The sequence below is a fragment of the Apis florea genome, unplaced genomic scaffold, assembly GCF_048593485.1.
Source record: "Apis florea isolate Af1SG1 unplaced genomic scaffold, ASM4859348v1 contig_3587_pilon, whole genome shotgun sequence".
In the NCBI taxonomy this organism is placed as follows: Eukaryota; Metazoa; Arthropoda; class Insecta; order Hymenoptera; family Apidae; genus Apis; species Apis florea.
The window spans coordinates 3,827,860-3,843,422 of record NW_028256789.1 but is presented as its reverse complement, the minus strand read 5'-3'; the positions used below and the strand labels follow the sequence as shown (position 1 = coordinate 3,843,422).

Sequence of the window (15,563 nt, the reverse complement as noted above, 5' to 3'; positions counted from 1 at the left end):
TCCGAATGACAAAAATCCAAATAAGCTTGAATTCTTCGATTTGGATATGGATATATTAGCGCTCAAGTTTTCTCTCGTTTTCCTTTTTTTCGTTCTAGATAAAAAATTTTTTTAAGATTTCGTTTAAAATTCATTGGTCGAGCAAAGTCTGCTTACCGATTGACCTCACGTAATACGGGCACACCTTTTCCTATTTTCGAACCTTTGAGAAGCTCAGTGGGTTTGTCTTCGTTCGTAAGCGCATAGAGAATTAAAATTGCATTTCTGTATAACGGGTAGCCTCTTGGGCAAGTATCCATGAAATTACTCGGTCAGTAACTCATCCTCATCCGGGATAGAATAATAGAAGGAAAATTATTTGTATTATTCCGATCGGTTCGAAGAACCAGATATATAGTTTAAGTTTTATTATAGTTATTTTATTTTCTTAATATTTTCAAATTTAATGATACGATCGATCAGTTTTATTTCGTTAGATATGAAAATTTCTAATTTTTTTATGCCATTGTTAAATAATGATGGCAACATATATGCTAAATTTCTAGTATCCAGAAAAGTTTTTATTGTTTTTTAAATAAAGAATTGAAGAAATAATTAACTAAACTATCTGATATATTTACATATATATATATAAATATAATACATATAATAATATTTACATATTTTAATACATATAATATTTACATATTTTAAATATATATTACTGTCTGCTTTCCAATGCTTTCTTTTTTAAAAAATAATCACGATACTAAATTGTAGATTTATGGAAATTTTTATGTTTTCTGAAATGCCAATCATGCAAGAAACCAGTTCTATATTTTAAAAGTCTCAGTCACCAAGCATCATGGAACAGATCTAGCATTCAAGATATTTTCTTGTTCTATATCCGGAAAGCTTAAAGTCTCCTTACCAATTTATATCCCTTTATTTTTAATGTTACCGATTTAGTTTAGTGTAGTGATACAAAATTTATTGGTAAAAATATTAATTTCATCATAAAATATTATGATAAAGAAAAGGATTTAACATTTAATAAAAATATGAAAATTTATTATATATTAATATAAAATATCAAAAAATTTATAAATTGTTATATTGGAATAATATAAAATTTTAATTTAGCATAAACTAGAACTTGTATTTAAAATTTCTATTGGCCACTATTGGTCAAATTAGTTACTGGCTACTCCAACTAATCTTATAAAATGATAATATTTAGAATTATAAATAAATCATGTCTAATTTACAAAAATGTCAATCAATTATTATATTTATCATATTATCATATTATATTGTTAAAAACGTAAATTAAAAATAAAAATCTAAAAAAAAATATTAAATTATTAAGCACTACAAATCCAGTTAATATTTAATTTAATATTACCTTCGCGTAAAACGATAATTAGAATATTTTAATATAGATATAGGTTGAAAACTAATATTTTAAAACAATAAATTTAATTTTAGTTAATAAAAATATATTTTAATCATTAGATTATTGATTTAATAAATTGTTAAATGCATAAATTAATGTAAAAAGAATCTACAAATTGGTAAATTATTAACGATTATATTCGAAAAGTCGCTTTGAAGCACGTAAAGTCGGCGAAGAACGTACTGTCGATCGTCGAGCCGCGATCTCTTATAAATATAAATACAAAACGAGAAACAGATCATTTCGCATCGAATTTTCGTCGTAGATAGATCGACATTATAACATTTTATTTAAATTATTATAATATAAAGATAATTTTCAATTATTTTTTTATTAACATTTAACATTGTCGTAATTATATTATTTAATCATTTTACTTTCTAATAATTATTTGCTTATTCATTTATATATTTGTTAATTTAAAAGTTATATATATTTTTTATATATTTTTTAGATTTTTTAGATTTAATCATTCTTATATTATATCTTTTTTTTATTTATCATTTTTTATATTAAAATTTCTTTGTCACATTTTTTAATATTAATCAAAAGTCTTTTTGCATTCTCTTTTGCATTATAATACTGTTTTTAAGTATTTAATCATTTAATCTTTCTATCATATTCTTTGATGTGATTTGATGCGATAAATATGAGGATAATAAGTACAGGTTTTAAGAATTTGAAATATAAAAATTTATTTATACGATGATAAGGGATATTCTGATTTCTTGTACGATTGGTATTTCAGAACACCATATATTCCATAAGATGATAAATGTATTCTGTTACAACGAGTAGTTCTCTTAATATATTCTATTACTGGTAAAACAGGTTCCTTCCTTCGATAGATAATTTGACTTACAGTTTTTTTCAGTCGGTACATCGAAACTTTTGAACACGCTTTCAAGTTCAAAAAATTTTTTTTAAGTTGATAAAAATTTAAATTGATCGTAGAAATGATCGATTATGATACGAATTTCCATATCATGTTTAAATTTACAAAGATTGTAAATCGTAATTCTTGAAATTTTCTTCAATAATCTTCAATCACTCTCCGAAGAAGAGAAGATATTGAAAATTGCTGTCAATCGAAAGGAAATTCATTTCCTCGTAAAATGTCATCGAGGAAAGAAACGCAAGAAAAGGAACGATCGAAAAAGACGAGATACGAAAATACAAGGTAGCATCGGATAATGCTGAACTGCCAGAACTGCTAATATGCCCGTTTTATCCGTGTTTTTCTATGCAACACGGACAGGATACGGCTACGGTTCAATTCTCTATTTTCATTCCAAGCTGAACCGAACAATGGGGGATCTAAATTGGGCAAAAACCAGTCTGCCGTCTAGTTTGGTGAGGCTAGAGGCATTATGGTACAGCCGGTAACTACGTCGTCAGTCGAAGATCCCGGGAATAAGGTCCTCGTCAAGATAGTTAGACCAGTGGCCAAATCCTGATTCCGACCTTCCTTTTCCGCAACCCACAAATAGCTGTAATATTCGGTGAAAGTGGTAATTAACGACGCGCGCCAACTTTATGTTCCACTCCTCTCTATCGTTCCGATGATTATGTCGCGAATGCTTGGTTCATCGTACTTCTGACCTACGTCTTTTTATTTGATTATATTCGTTTTTTTTCTTTATCCGCGTAATTTTTCCAAAATTATTATATCTCGGACGATGCAAAGAACGGATTCGATCTTATTTGTCACACGATCTGAATTGGATTGCGATCCAAATGAATATCCATTGATCGTTCTAATCGTAGATACGGACGCTGTGTGCAGGTACGTCCGTTCCTCGAAACCAATTGTCGGTCGAGCCATGCATGCCATGACCCGATGGTAATCGCGTTTCAATGCGCCGAACGGTTCGGTCAATTGTTTTATTGCGCAGATTAGCAGGGTAGTTATTAAAGGTCGCCTAAAAGGTCGGGATTATTTTTAGCGATTCGACTAACACGAATCGAGATAGGATCGATATGCACAATGTTGCAGCGCGGATGATAAGGAACCGAAGTGCACACTTTTCGTTGGCATTCCGAAGCTCCCTCGTAACTGTACAATCGACTTCATTGTGCTCCTCTGTTTGCCTCGAAAAATATTGTTCACTGGCTTTTGTAGGAGCTTACCAGGTGTGCGCGGTTTCCAGGTGGCTGTGAAATACTTGAAGAACTTGAAGATTGATATAAGAGAAAAAAAACAATTAATCCTTTATATACGCTCGATATTTCGATAATTTTGTTCTCTTCTTTTCTCCAATATAAAGATATTGGATATTGAATCGTACGTGTTAAGTACACAGGTCTCTTAGTTTTTCCAGAATTTTCTATGCACAGTTCTCAAATAACAGCCCGTAAAACAAGACAATAGTTACTTCGTAACTATCGGTTAATATCGGATACATAACGGAACTCGATTCTTATTCGTTTTTAATACCGTTGTACTTTATTTAAACATATCCAGATTTTATTGCCTTTTCTAAGTTTATTCCTTAAAAATATCGTAAATTTTTATTTTTCTATCCAATCGCAATCCAATCTTTTTATCCAATAATTTGCCTTCAAGAGAAAATGATTTTCGTTTTGTACTTTTCGAATTAGTCATAGCACTCGTTGTAGCAAAACTTTGCCAAAGAATTTGATCGAAGAACGTGGTTATCAGAATAATTGATTCACGGTACGTTCCCCGATATAGTCTCCCTGATCCCACGTAATCATTTCCAGAAAGCCTCTCATCGGGCTTAGAAATAAGTTAGCGCAAATCGTTGGTGAATAATCAGTGACGTGTATGAAAATCATAATCTGTTTTACACACAGCACGATCTTAGTCACGCGCAGATGCGCGAAATGATTTTCTTCTCTCTCCCTCCCTGCGTCACGCTTCCAGTAACGTCTCGTTTAATCTCGACGCCGAATATCTCTTAATTAGAAAAACGTTGCGTCCCCCTCCCCGCTCCGAGTAACGCTCCAAGTATCGATTTAAAAATACGCTCGTGCCGCATCCCTCGCTGGATATGGATGCTGGATGAAAAAAAAAAAAAAAAAAGAGACGAAGGACCGAAAACATTTCCGGAAGAATGGCGGATAATAGGAAAATAGGAAATACGAGCGCGAAAACACTTGTGCTGCACGTTTGAAACGGTTTATATCCGAAAATCTTGCCCCGACTGTCTCCGTCCAGAATTCGAAGCACGTGCGTTATTCGTGGCATGCAACCGCGTTGTTCATTGCGGAAATTCGGGCGCGAAAGTAAGGGGCGCTTAGGAAGCGGATGGCCATGGGCAGTCGGTGGTCGCCCTACGAAGGGCTCTGGCAATAATGGTCCGTCCCTGGGCTGGAGAGTCTACCGGCCCATTCCGTTCGAGAGCCGTCGTCTCTCGCGTACATCGGCCGTCGCAGGAAGCATTCCATTCATGTTTCGGGACGCGCAACGGACGCTGATCGGTGGAGAAGAGAGAAACAGAGGCGGATAACCGGGACTCCTCACGAGGGCTGGCGCCACCGTCAGGAACAACGACCTGCCGATACGCAGTCACGATGACAATCGGCAAGTTAACGTGAAAAAAATCTCGAACCACGTGGTGGAAGTTGGTCGTTTTTCGACAGTTGGACCGTGTTAGAGGAGGAGGGATAAGTTGGAAAACCAATTTGACCATGGTGCGTTTTCTTTGATTAAACGGCGTGCGTGGTGCCGCGAAGTGACAGTGACCCCTGGCTGGAAAGTTTAATCTATCGATTGTTCCCCTCCTCCGTCGAAATATTCCTTCCCCTTCACGGATAGCGTGACAAATCTTTCTTACGCGAGATTTCGCGTTGAACGCGAGGGATCGTGATTTTACGAATCCTCAAGGATCGCCTCTCTTTCTCTTGTTTGCTTCCCATCTCGTTTCTCTCTCACGGTCTCGCTCCCTCTTACCGCGACCCTAACAACAGTCTCTGTCTCTCCCTCTCTTCCCCCCTCCCCCGCCCTCTCCTCCCTCCCTCCCTCCCTCCCCGTCCCTTTCCCGCGGTCTTTTCACGAAACTCGAAGACAAACGAAATACGGTCGAAACAAACGACAACCATCGTAAAGATTTTTATTATCCCATAAATATCGGAAACACGAAACGGAATATATTCGGCCGGATTCTGTTCCATTCTGATAGAACATTCTCCGAAATCGTGATTAACAAATCAATTTGATTCGATTCGTTCGAAATCGTCCCGTTGTCGAAGAAAGATCGATCGCGAACGAAATACAGGAAGGAAGAAGAGCGAGGGCCGACTCGAAATAAATAGTAAATTTCGATGAATAAGAAGCATGATTCATGGAATGGAACAGGCATTACACATACGAGTATAATATGCAACGACGTTTCCCGGAACCGTCGTTAGCTGAATATCGGTACGGTGATGCGATATAAAATGGAAAGAGGAGACTGTCGTCCTGTCAATAGGTAATTGAAGGGTTCCCCGGCGCGCATCGTAGTAGCCGGCGTGGCGCGGCGCGGCGCGACGCTACGCGTCCAAGTACGCGTGTCTCTCTCGCGGGGCTCCTCTCTATTCCCATAGCCTCCCTCTCCGCGTGCATACGGATAAGGCGGGCGATCGTGGCGGCAGGAGCGCATTGGAAGGGCCAGAACGGCAGCTGTCGGTAGCGGTCGATGCGAGGTCCGCTCGAAAGTGTCGGGGGCCTACTTCCTCGAGGGCTCGGCAACGACTAACTCTCTGTCTCTCTGCCCGTATATGCGTGGCCGGTCGTGTCAGTACTTTTCAGGTCGGTCCACAGTGCAGTTGGCTTTTACCATCGAGTTTCGACTGGCACACAGTCGCTCGGGCTGCACGACGATTCGTCGAGTCGCCGTTGGGTTACGCTCGCGAGTGGTCGGTCGGCCGTGCTTCTCCTCGTGCAACGCCGTCAAACCGTAAGTGTCTCTCTCTCGTGTACACATCCTGCCCGCGCTGTGTCTCGTGCCTCTGTTGTTGTGCGAACCAAAACTCTGCGCCCGTGTGCACGCATCTCGTACGAGGCGGAAAGAGAGAGGGAGTGCAGCACCGAGGCAGCGTTCGTTAATACCCGCTTCCGGCACGTGGAACCGAACCGCACTCTGTTTTTCTTCGCAGCGCATCGCTGCTGCCGTCGCTCCATACTTCTCTCGTGGGAGGTCAGCACCTAGCCGGTGGGTAAGTGAAGAAACCACGCTCTCACCGGAGCAGACAGTACGTATACACGTTTTGGGATACACCTTTTCGGCCAACGGAACGGTACAATAATATAACCTTTTCGAATTACACACCTTCGCGTTACACGCACGAATATTATAAACGGGTAGCCTCGACACGCAATTGTTGTTGCGTGTTTTTTTTTCTTTTTGTTTTTCTCTTTCCTTTTCTTTCTTTTTTTTTCTTTTGATTATTATTTCGAGATTAAACCGGAATCCCACGGTATCGTAGGAGAATCGTAGATGTTTGTTCATCGATTAACACGGATAGTTTCTTCTCTCGATAGTTGGTTTCTTTGAGACTTTTCATCGTGAGAACGGTTTGTTACGTTACGGTAACCGTATCTGTGAAACGTGAGAACGTGGAATGTCGCGACACGTGAAGATAAGACAAGAGTCAACCACTTACTGGCGGGGGTGGATCCCCCTCGACTTCTTTTGTTTACGAATCGCGGTGTACATGCAACCACGTGGTTGTGCGTGTTCGACAAAAGCTTGTTGAATTTTTTCGAACAGTGCAAACGTTCGAATTTCGTGCACCAATCTTTGAATAATGACCATAAGCGTTTTGAAATGCTAATCACGTTGACATTAAGAAAAGTCGCGGGAAAATTTTCAAACTAGTATACCTACCCACCTTCTTATGTTATTAATCGATTAATTCTTATCTCTATCGATTTGAATTTATCGTAGAAAAAAATTGAAAATATTTGGATACGTTATCTATATGTAGTAGTATCTACTTCGATTTTTCTACGTGGTACGACGTTGGATCGACGTCGATTATATCGTGCATAACGTAAAATTTTTTCGTAGAACGTTACACACATCGCGACGAATCGATTAATCATGGTAAAAAAGATAAATCAAAATAAGCGTTACTCGGTTTCAATGAGAGATTGACTCTATGCGCTCCTCGAATAATCGCTCTTTTTTTCCGTCAACAATCCAAAATCCCGACTATTCGTTTTTATTCGTTATTCGAATTTTAAATTCCGGATCGATAGTAGCGCTATGTAATTCTTGTTGTACATATATATATATATATATAACACGCGCACACGTACACACAGGTTTTGAAACGTTCTGTTTATTGGTCGATGCGGCTTAGAAATGGAAGTGAATGGGAGGGCTGGCTATAAGTGTTAGTCACACGAAAGACCCGACCAGATAGTAGTGTCAACCCCATGAATAATCTGAAATCTACTGGCGCCTTCGTGTTTACTTTATCTATGCGCCGTTTCCTGTCTCACCGAAAGTCCAGAGTATCTCTGCTTAACATCTATATTACTTCCTGACCTGTATCTGATAATCCATTCATCGTCGATTCGTTCATTGGATTGCAGGTATTTTTTTTTTTTTTTTCCCCCTCCAAGTTTAATCCAAAACTTAAGTTGCATCGTTCGGTTTAGATAGATACGGAGGAATTGTAACAATGATAATGGGTCAATTGATAAATTACGGCCTCGTTTACGCGAGCATCGCGTGCCCGATCGTTTCATTCATATATAACTGGCTCTTCTTCTGGTGAGATTTTAAACGGCCGTTTAAATGCTAGAATTCCTTTCAACATTTACGTATCATTATCGCCTCGTAACGCATAGCGCGTAAACAGTGTAACGCGTGTAGCATAATATCGAAGATACGGAAGAGTACGGGATCGTTGGGCAATCCGAGGATCGATGTTGCAATCGATGTTAGAAAATGATTTCGATTTGTACAAGCAATATAAATCTTCGCTCCACGTGAAACAAGCTCGTACAGAAATCTCGTTTGCGTACGTTTCTATCCCGTTTTTCTTTCTTTCTTTCCTTTTCTTTTTTTTTTTTCTTCTTCTTCTTCTTCTTTTTCTCCTCTTTAACGAAGCAATAGAAAGTTTGATACTACGTAAGTGAGTAAGTATTTACTTTTCTACATTCTTTGCATTTCATTTCGACCCGTCTCCTCGTTCCCTTATCTTCTATCGAGACGCTTTCCAATGTTATCGCTCCCTTCACTGCCCACCAACACGTTCCAGTTTTTCTTTTTCTGATTCTCGGAAAACGTTCATCGCGTTTGCATTCCTCCGCTTGTTCTCGCTTCCCGACGAAGCACGAGGCAGAAGAAGGCTTCTCTCTCTCTCTCTCTCTCGAAGGTTTCTCCTCAGGTTCGTTCCATCTCTTTTTTCTTGGAAAAACGGTTTTCTCGTATTCCTCAACAAAAAAGATACATTGGAAACACGTGACTGGACTGCGTAGGTGGTCCTACGGAGATTGTGTTACACGTAAAACTCGTACGCTACTTTTCCTACCTACCTATTTCACAGCCACGATCTTTTCCCGCACGGTATTTTCGTTGGAACGATAGAAAACGACAGTGGAAAATAGGAGCAAGGAAGCTGCTCGTGGCTTCGTCAGCTCGTTTTTCGCGTTAGAAAGTTTGCTGGGTTTCACTTTCGTTCGTCGTTTCGCCCGTGATGTGAAATGTGTTCGTGTTCCTCTGTTCTCCTTTATTCTTTTCTTTCTTCTTTTTTTACACGGTCTTATCGCAAAAGGAAGTTGATAAAAGAAATTAAATCAAAACGTCGAATGAAAACTTCCTCCACAAAGATGATAGTTGTGTTCTCATAGTTGTGTTGACAATTTTTCGAAGTCAGCAGAAAAAGGGTGAGAGACGCTATCGTTATCGTAAATTTACGCTTTTTTACACGAATGATTCTGATACGATAAAATAATAATATATTCGTATCGTGTAAGCGAAAAACGCTCATATTTTAAATTTCGAAACGATAATGTAACGTATATAACTTTTATTACATCCTGTGTTGTAAAGAAAAAAATCCGTGTAAGTAAATATTACGAAACGATAAATACCCACTCTTTCGTCCCCTCTTTCGGCCCTTGCGTCAGATTACGTTTCACTATTTGAATTTTTCTGTTTTATCATCTATCGTCGTGCTACAATTTAAAAGTAGATTTCCTCGTATCTCGTTTCCACGCATTCCACGCATATCTACATTTCACATCTTCATTCACCTTTTATTATATTTTGGTATGACGTGTGTAATTATATTCCGTATACACGGTCGAAACGGTATTTACGAAACGATACGTAAAGTTTTACGGATATTTGCCTTTCTCTACTCATTTTATCTACCATCGTTCCCAACCACTATTATACTTCAAACATTATCCTCGCAAACTTGCTTAATGATAAAAAAGATTTTGTAACATTTAGGGAAATTGTTGGAAAATTATAAATAAATAAAATTCTCGAATTTTCCCCCGACGATATATATTTACTTCGAGTAAGGAGATTCATTAGCGCGCGGTCGAGGAAAAATAAAAGTTAAAAAGCGCGGGGTGAACGGGAGACCCTTCTTACGTACACTTTATACACAAGATGTTGGAAAGTCGACGACGAGACTATATACGATATATACGAACGCAGGTGTCGATGCAGATGTTGCGCACAGCAGACGGTGCAACACTATCGCGTACCGAAAATTTTAATGAAACCTTTACGAATCACTAATATTTAACATTCAAAACGGTCTCACAAGTGTCTTCTTACAAGTATATCAGTTTCAAGTATATTCTCCTGCATCCAATTATTGTTCGACGTGTACGACTTAATATTCGTATTCGGGGCTAATATTTACCGATATCGATAATTAGGAAATTTGGATTGGAATAACGATGGATCGAGCGTATCGTTGTTGATGGAACAGGTGTAACGTCGATTCAAAAGATTCCCTCTCTAAATTTAACCGAGATATGTGGCTCGATGTAGCGGAAACATTGTGGTTTTCTTTCTCTGGTTTCAGGTAGAAGTCGAAATGTTGTGATGGCCGGGACATCTCGACGTCCGAGCTCCGAGCTCGGACCGGACCTTTCATCCCCCACGCCGCCCAAGAAATCGAAGTTCTCCGAGGCCTCGATCGAGGGAAGATCCGAGAAGGAGCATGACTTGAGCACCGAGGAGTTGGAGAGCGTGGAGAAATTGTCGGTCTCGGTGGGATCCTCGTTACCCGAGAACACGATAGAGGTAATAGTGCCGGGGAGCGCGTCAGAGACGAATCCATTCGGCGAGGAATCCGCGAAACAGGTGGGTTTGGAGGGAAATGTAGCAGCGGCCGGCTCCTCGAAGGAAGGACACTTTGGCAGCTTCGAAACGATCGCACAAATGAAGTACAGCGGCCAGAAAGAGTTGTCTGGCAGTTCTAACAAGAGATCGGAGTCGGACGGCGACGTGCAAATTCAAACTTCGATAATCGGCGAGGATGCGTCGTATCAGGAATTGTCTTTGATCGGAAATGGCGCGTATGGAACGGTGTACAAAGCTAAAGACTTGAACACGGGACAAGTGGTGGCGTTGAAAAAAGTCAGAGTGCCCCTGACGGCAGATGGCCTGCCTACGTCCACGTTAAGGGAAATAGCCACTTTGAAACAGCTCGAAAGATTCGAGCATCCGCACATTGTAAGTCTCTTGTATATAACGGTTGATATGCCGTATCCTATTTGCATTCTATTCACTCACATTCTTTGTTGCGCGCATGCAGGTAAGATTGTTGGACGTTTGTCAAGGGAATTATCTACACTTGCCTTCCGCCGATGGAAGGTCGGAGAGATTGGATCGGGGATTGACGTTATGGCTTGTGTTCGAGCACGTGGAAAGGGATCTAGCATCTTACATGTCCTCTTGTTCACAGACAGGGATTCCTCCTCATGTGGTGAAGCAAATGTCGAAGGAAATACTCAGAGGTGTAGAATTTTTGCACAGTCATAGAATCATACACAGGGACTTGAAACCTCAAAATCTGTTGGTAACCAGGGAGGGAAGAATAAAAATTGCAGATTTTGGTTTAGCGAAAACGTACGATTTTGAAATGAGGTTGACTTCTGTGGTAAGTTGATATATATATATGTATATATCGAATAAATTATTCGTAAAATTTTTATGTTCTAATATTAAATCGTAGAAATTATTGTATAGGTCGTGACACAATGGTATCGAGCTCCAGAAGTCCTCTTAGGCTGCTCTTATGCAACTCCTGTTGATATTTGGTCCGTTGGATGTATTCTAGCAGAATTAAGTAGACTTGAACCTCTGTTTCCTGGTACGAGCGAAGGTGACCAACTCGATAGGATTTTCCAGTAAGTTAATATAATAAAGATGTTGGAAGATTTCTTTTCTGGAGAAAAAATGATTTGAACTGTGAATGATTGAACTCTGCTTTACACAGAATAATTGGAACTCCATCGCAAGGGGAATGGCCTGAAAATGTATCTCTTAGTTGGACAGCTTTTCCTTATAGACAACCAAAATCTTTTGCAACTATAATATCTGATCTCAATGAATATGGGCTAGATTTAATTAAAGGTATGCTTACCTTTAATCCTCATAGACGATTAACTGCGGCTCAAGCCCTGAGACATCGGTATTTTGCTGAAGATGATTCGTGATGATTAGTTTTCTTGAGTATTTTTTCTTCATCTCTAATAATTTTTTAAATGCAGACTGATGTTACGGTATCCAAAAAATACGTAAGCATGTTATTTTATTTTGTTTTATTTTTTTTTTTTTTTTTTTTTTTTTTTTTTTAATGTAAGAACATCATAGTACTTTTCTTTTTTTAGAAAATAGTATAGTTTATTACGAATATAATACAATATGAATCTTCGTAATTATCTACGGCTTATAAATATTCCTTTCTTATTGAGGAATTATAATTGCAAAATACGTTTACTACAGTTTATGAAACCATCGTTATATTTAAGTTCTATAGCTATTGCATTTGAAAGATCATCGTAATTTAAGTATACATAGCCGTTAAATAGTACAGTAAGTAACAACTTTCTAAGCTTTGTTCGGATAATCGTACAATAATTTTCATTATTTGTGTATGTAACAACGACATTATCGATAGATATAGTTATTTATTTAGGTTAATATCTAAATAGCATTTCCGTTTCTATTTTCTATTTTCATAATAGTGATGAATCTACTCATATTTCCACGTTTCATTTTCACGTTATAATACCTTTCTCGACTAGTAAATATTTTCTAATAAAAATAAAATAATAGGATTTCATCTTCGCGCACCAAAAACAATTTCGTATAATGATTGATTAGGTGTGCCTTCCAAAGTCGTTGAAATATTCATAACCCATGCCTTAATTTTCTATGTAATGAAACTTAATTATAAGCATATTATTAAGTAGCATTATTCTTGTAAGACTGGGGCCTATTGACCCGTTAGATTCGTTGGAAAGATATAGGATTTCCCACAAAAAACCAGAAAGTACACTGCCATATGTATGTAAAACAAATAATAGCATGTAAAATGTATTTTATCTTCAGTATATATAAAAATCATATGAATATTTATATATAGAGATATATATATATCTCTAAGTAAGTACATAATTTGTAAAAATACGTGAAAAACCTTTAAAAAGACTGTACAACAAAATAAAGATTTTATAGTTTTATATATCGAAACTATTCTTAAACCAAAGCTAAGTTAAATTAAGCTAAAAAAAAAAATTTATACTGTTATAGATCAAGAATCAGATAATATAGTGTCATGATGCAACATTGTATCGATTCAAATTGGCCGCCATTTAATATTCGTGACATGGCTTCTTGAACGTTGCAGCTTTTTTATTGTATAGCAATTAGTAATGAATTTGTGATAGTCATGTGTTAATTTTGTAGACAAAAATATATTGAATCCGCTCGAAATGAGATTGTTTTTAAATCTCGGAATAACTTCATCTAAACGATTACTATATATCAATACCAATCTATTAAATCGTTCTTCATGTTGGAGAAAAATGGCGACCGAAGTGGAAAAAGCTCAAGTTGCAGCTCCTACCGGAGATACAATTTTCGGAAAGATACTTCGTAAAGAAATACCTTGTAATTTCATTTATGAAGATGATAAGGTAAAATGAATCGAATTATTTAAAAATTATTTTTAAATTTCAAATGTATTTATATTTCTGTTTTATTAAAAAAACGTAAGTAAGGTTATATATTTTGTTGTGTTTCCATGACAATTTTCTTTTCTTATATTTTATTAAATAATTTATTATACAATTTTCAAATTTCGATTTGTCGTTTTTGAATATCTTGTAAATACATTCCTTTGAATAATAATTCAATATTTAAAATTTTTTTTTGTAACTGCTACTATGAATACGTAAAATTTGAAATATATTCTTGTATATGTAATTTATATCTTTGTTAAAATTCTGAGAAAAAATTTTTTAATGTTTTAGTGCGTTGCATTTCAAGATATAAATGCTCAAGCACCAGTGCATTTTCTAGTAATTCCACGAAAACCAATTTCACAACTTTCAAAAGCCGAAGATGCGGACGAAGCTTTGTTGGGCCATTTAATGCTTATTGCCCGTAAAGTGGCGAAGCAACAAGGCCTCGATAATGGTTTTCGTTTGGTTATCAACGATGGAAAACATGGTGCACAATCGGTATATCATTTGCATATACATGTTCTCGGTGGTCGCCAAATGCATTGGCCCCCAGGTTAAAAAATTCTATTTCATTTAATGCAATTCTATACGCAGTTATAAATTTTAAGAAATACCTTTTGTCAATAATAAAGCATTGAGGAAAATATTGCTTACACGTCATTATTTTTATTACAAAATTAAAAATATTCGAAAAATGTTATTTTAAAACCAAATTAAAAATCTATTTTTTTTTATACACTTCATATACAAATTGTATATCATTTTCTTCTTGAATTCCTTGTGGTATGTTTGGATCTCTAAAGGAAAAAAAAAAAAAAGAAAAATGGAAAATAATTTTATGAATGAAGTTATTATAAAAAGAACTTACTCTGTTAAAACAAAATCATTAGGGATAGTTGGGAAAAATGCATCACACTCAAAATATTTTTTTATTCTTGTCAAATATAATCGGTAAAAATTTGGAGATTTAATTGTAGCCTGTAGATTAAAAAAAGATTCAACTGTAATTAAAAAGTTCTCATTAATTTTGTATAAACAACGCACCTTATACACGGAACTTCCTCCTATCACCCATATATTTTCAATTCGATCTTTAGTTTTTTCAATAACTTCAAAGGCATGTGGAATATTTTTACATACAATCACATCATTTCCATAATCCCTAAATATTTTTAATGATTTCCTTATTTTTATTATTTTTCTTATTTTATTCGTATTTTATTATAAAAATAAATCTTACAAAGATTGTGATGTTAAAACAATGTTTATTCGATTTTTCAAAGGTCTATGTTCTTTCGGAATAGATTCCCATGTTTTTCGTCCCATCAATATAACGTTTCTTTTGTTTGGGTTTTTCGTATTCGTAGTCATAGATGTAAAAAATGCCAATTCACTTCTACAATCATTTAATAATAAATAGATTAAAATGCGTTATTCATATTTAATTTATAATATTTTCGTTATTTTTTTACTTAAGTTTCCATGGTAATGTTCCTTTCACACCAATACCCATTCCTTCACATGTTGCTGCAATTAAATTCAAATTTAAATTCATTTTTTAACACTAACTAGCGAATAAATTGGTATAAATCACTAATTTTTCTTGACACGTCACTGTTAAAAATCGTTAATTCTCCGATATACGTTGTTGATTTATCAGTCGATTATTATAACAGTTCTACATGAAATCAAATTGATGAAACGATATTAAAATATCTATTACATATATAATAATAATAATAATAATAATAATAAAAAATATATTTAATAGATACTGTATATATATATATATATATTTCTTATTATATATATATATATATAAGAAATTTTTTTACGAATCTATAGTAAAATAAACTGCAGACTTTACAATCCAACACACCTTAAAATATTGATACGATATAGAAGACAGTACAATGTTCAAAATAAAAGGTATTCAAAAATAGGAAAGGA

The 15,563-nt window shown here is 36.2% G+C and overlaps 3 protein-coding genes across 12 annotated transcripts in view; 2 read left to right on the top strand and 1 right to left on the bottom strand.

Annotated features, from left to right (window-relative positions):
* LOC100871398 (cyclin-dependent kinase 4) overlaps positions 1–13,447 on the top strand; it is a 23,896-nt gene extending 10,449 nt beyond the window's left edge. For 3 of the 8 annotated variants that reach the window (XM_086914315.1, XM_086914313.1, XM_086914310.1), the window contains exons 4-8: positions 10,442–11,094; positions 11,177–11,521; positions 11,611–11,771; positions 11,861–12,161; positions 12,255–13,111. In XM_086914315.1, the coding sequence (XP_086770441.1) occupies positions 10,462–11,094; positions 11,177–11,521; positions 11,611–11,771; positions 11,861–12,080 (1,359 nt within the window). In that variant the 5' untranslated portion in view covers positions 10,442–10,461 and the 3' untranslated portion in view covers positions 12,081–12,161; positions 12,255–13,111. Of the gene's footprint in view, positions 1–5,913; positions 6,599–7,003; positions 7,119–10,441; positions 11,095–11,176; positions 11,522–11,610; positions 11,772–11,860; positions 12,162–12,254; positions 13,112–13,179 lie in introns of those variants that run through there. The other 5 variants (XM_086914314.1, XM_086914311.1, XM_086914312.1 and 2 more) reach the window with 5 other exon arrangements.
* HINT1 (histidine triad nucleotide binding protein 1) lies at positions 13,284–14,266 on the top strand. Its single transcript, XM_012494031.3, has 2 exons — positions 13,284–13,565; positions 13,902–14,266. The coding sequence occupies exons 1-2, from the start codon at positions 13,362–13,364 to the stop codon at positions 14,169–14,171; spliced, it is 474 nt and encodes a 157-aa protein (XP_012349485.1). The 5' UTR covers positions 13,284–13,361; the 3' UTR covers positions 14,172–14,266.
* Dhfr (dihydrofolate reductase) lies at positions 14,260–15,563 on the bottom strand. Of its 3 annotated transcripts, none has more exons than XM_086914321.1 (6): positions 15,493–15,563; positions 15,086–15,140; positions 14,854–15,009; positions 14,658–14,775; positions 14,482–14,591; positions 14,260–14,410 (listed from the first exon to the last, which is right to left on the bottom strand). In XM_086914321.1, the coding sequence occupies exons 2-6, from the start codon at positions 15,124–15,126 to the stop codon at positions 14,335–14,337; spliced, it is 501 nt and encodes a 166-aa protein (XP_086770447.1). In that variant the 5' UTR covers positions 15,127–15,140; positions 15,493–15,563; the 3' UTR covers positions 14,260–14,334. The 3 variants fall into 3 exon arrangements, with proteins under 3 accessions (XP_086770447.1, XP_086770448.1, XP_003698968.1); XM_086914322.1 differs by having other exon boundaries at positions 15,229–15,503; XM_003698920.4 differs by lacking the exon at positions 15,493–15,563 and having other exon boundaries at positions 15,086–15,325.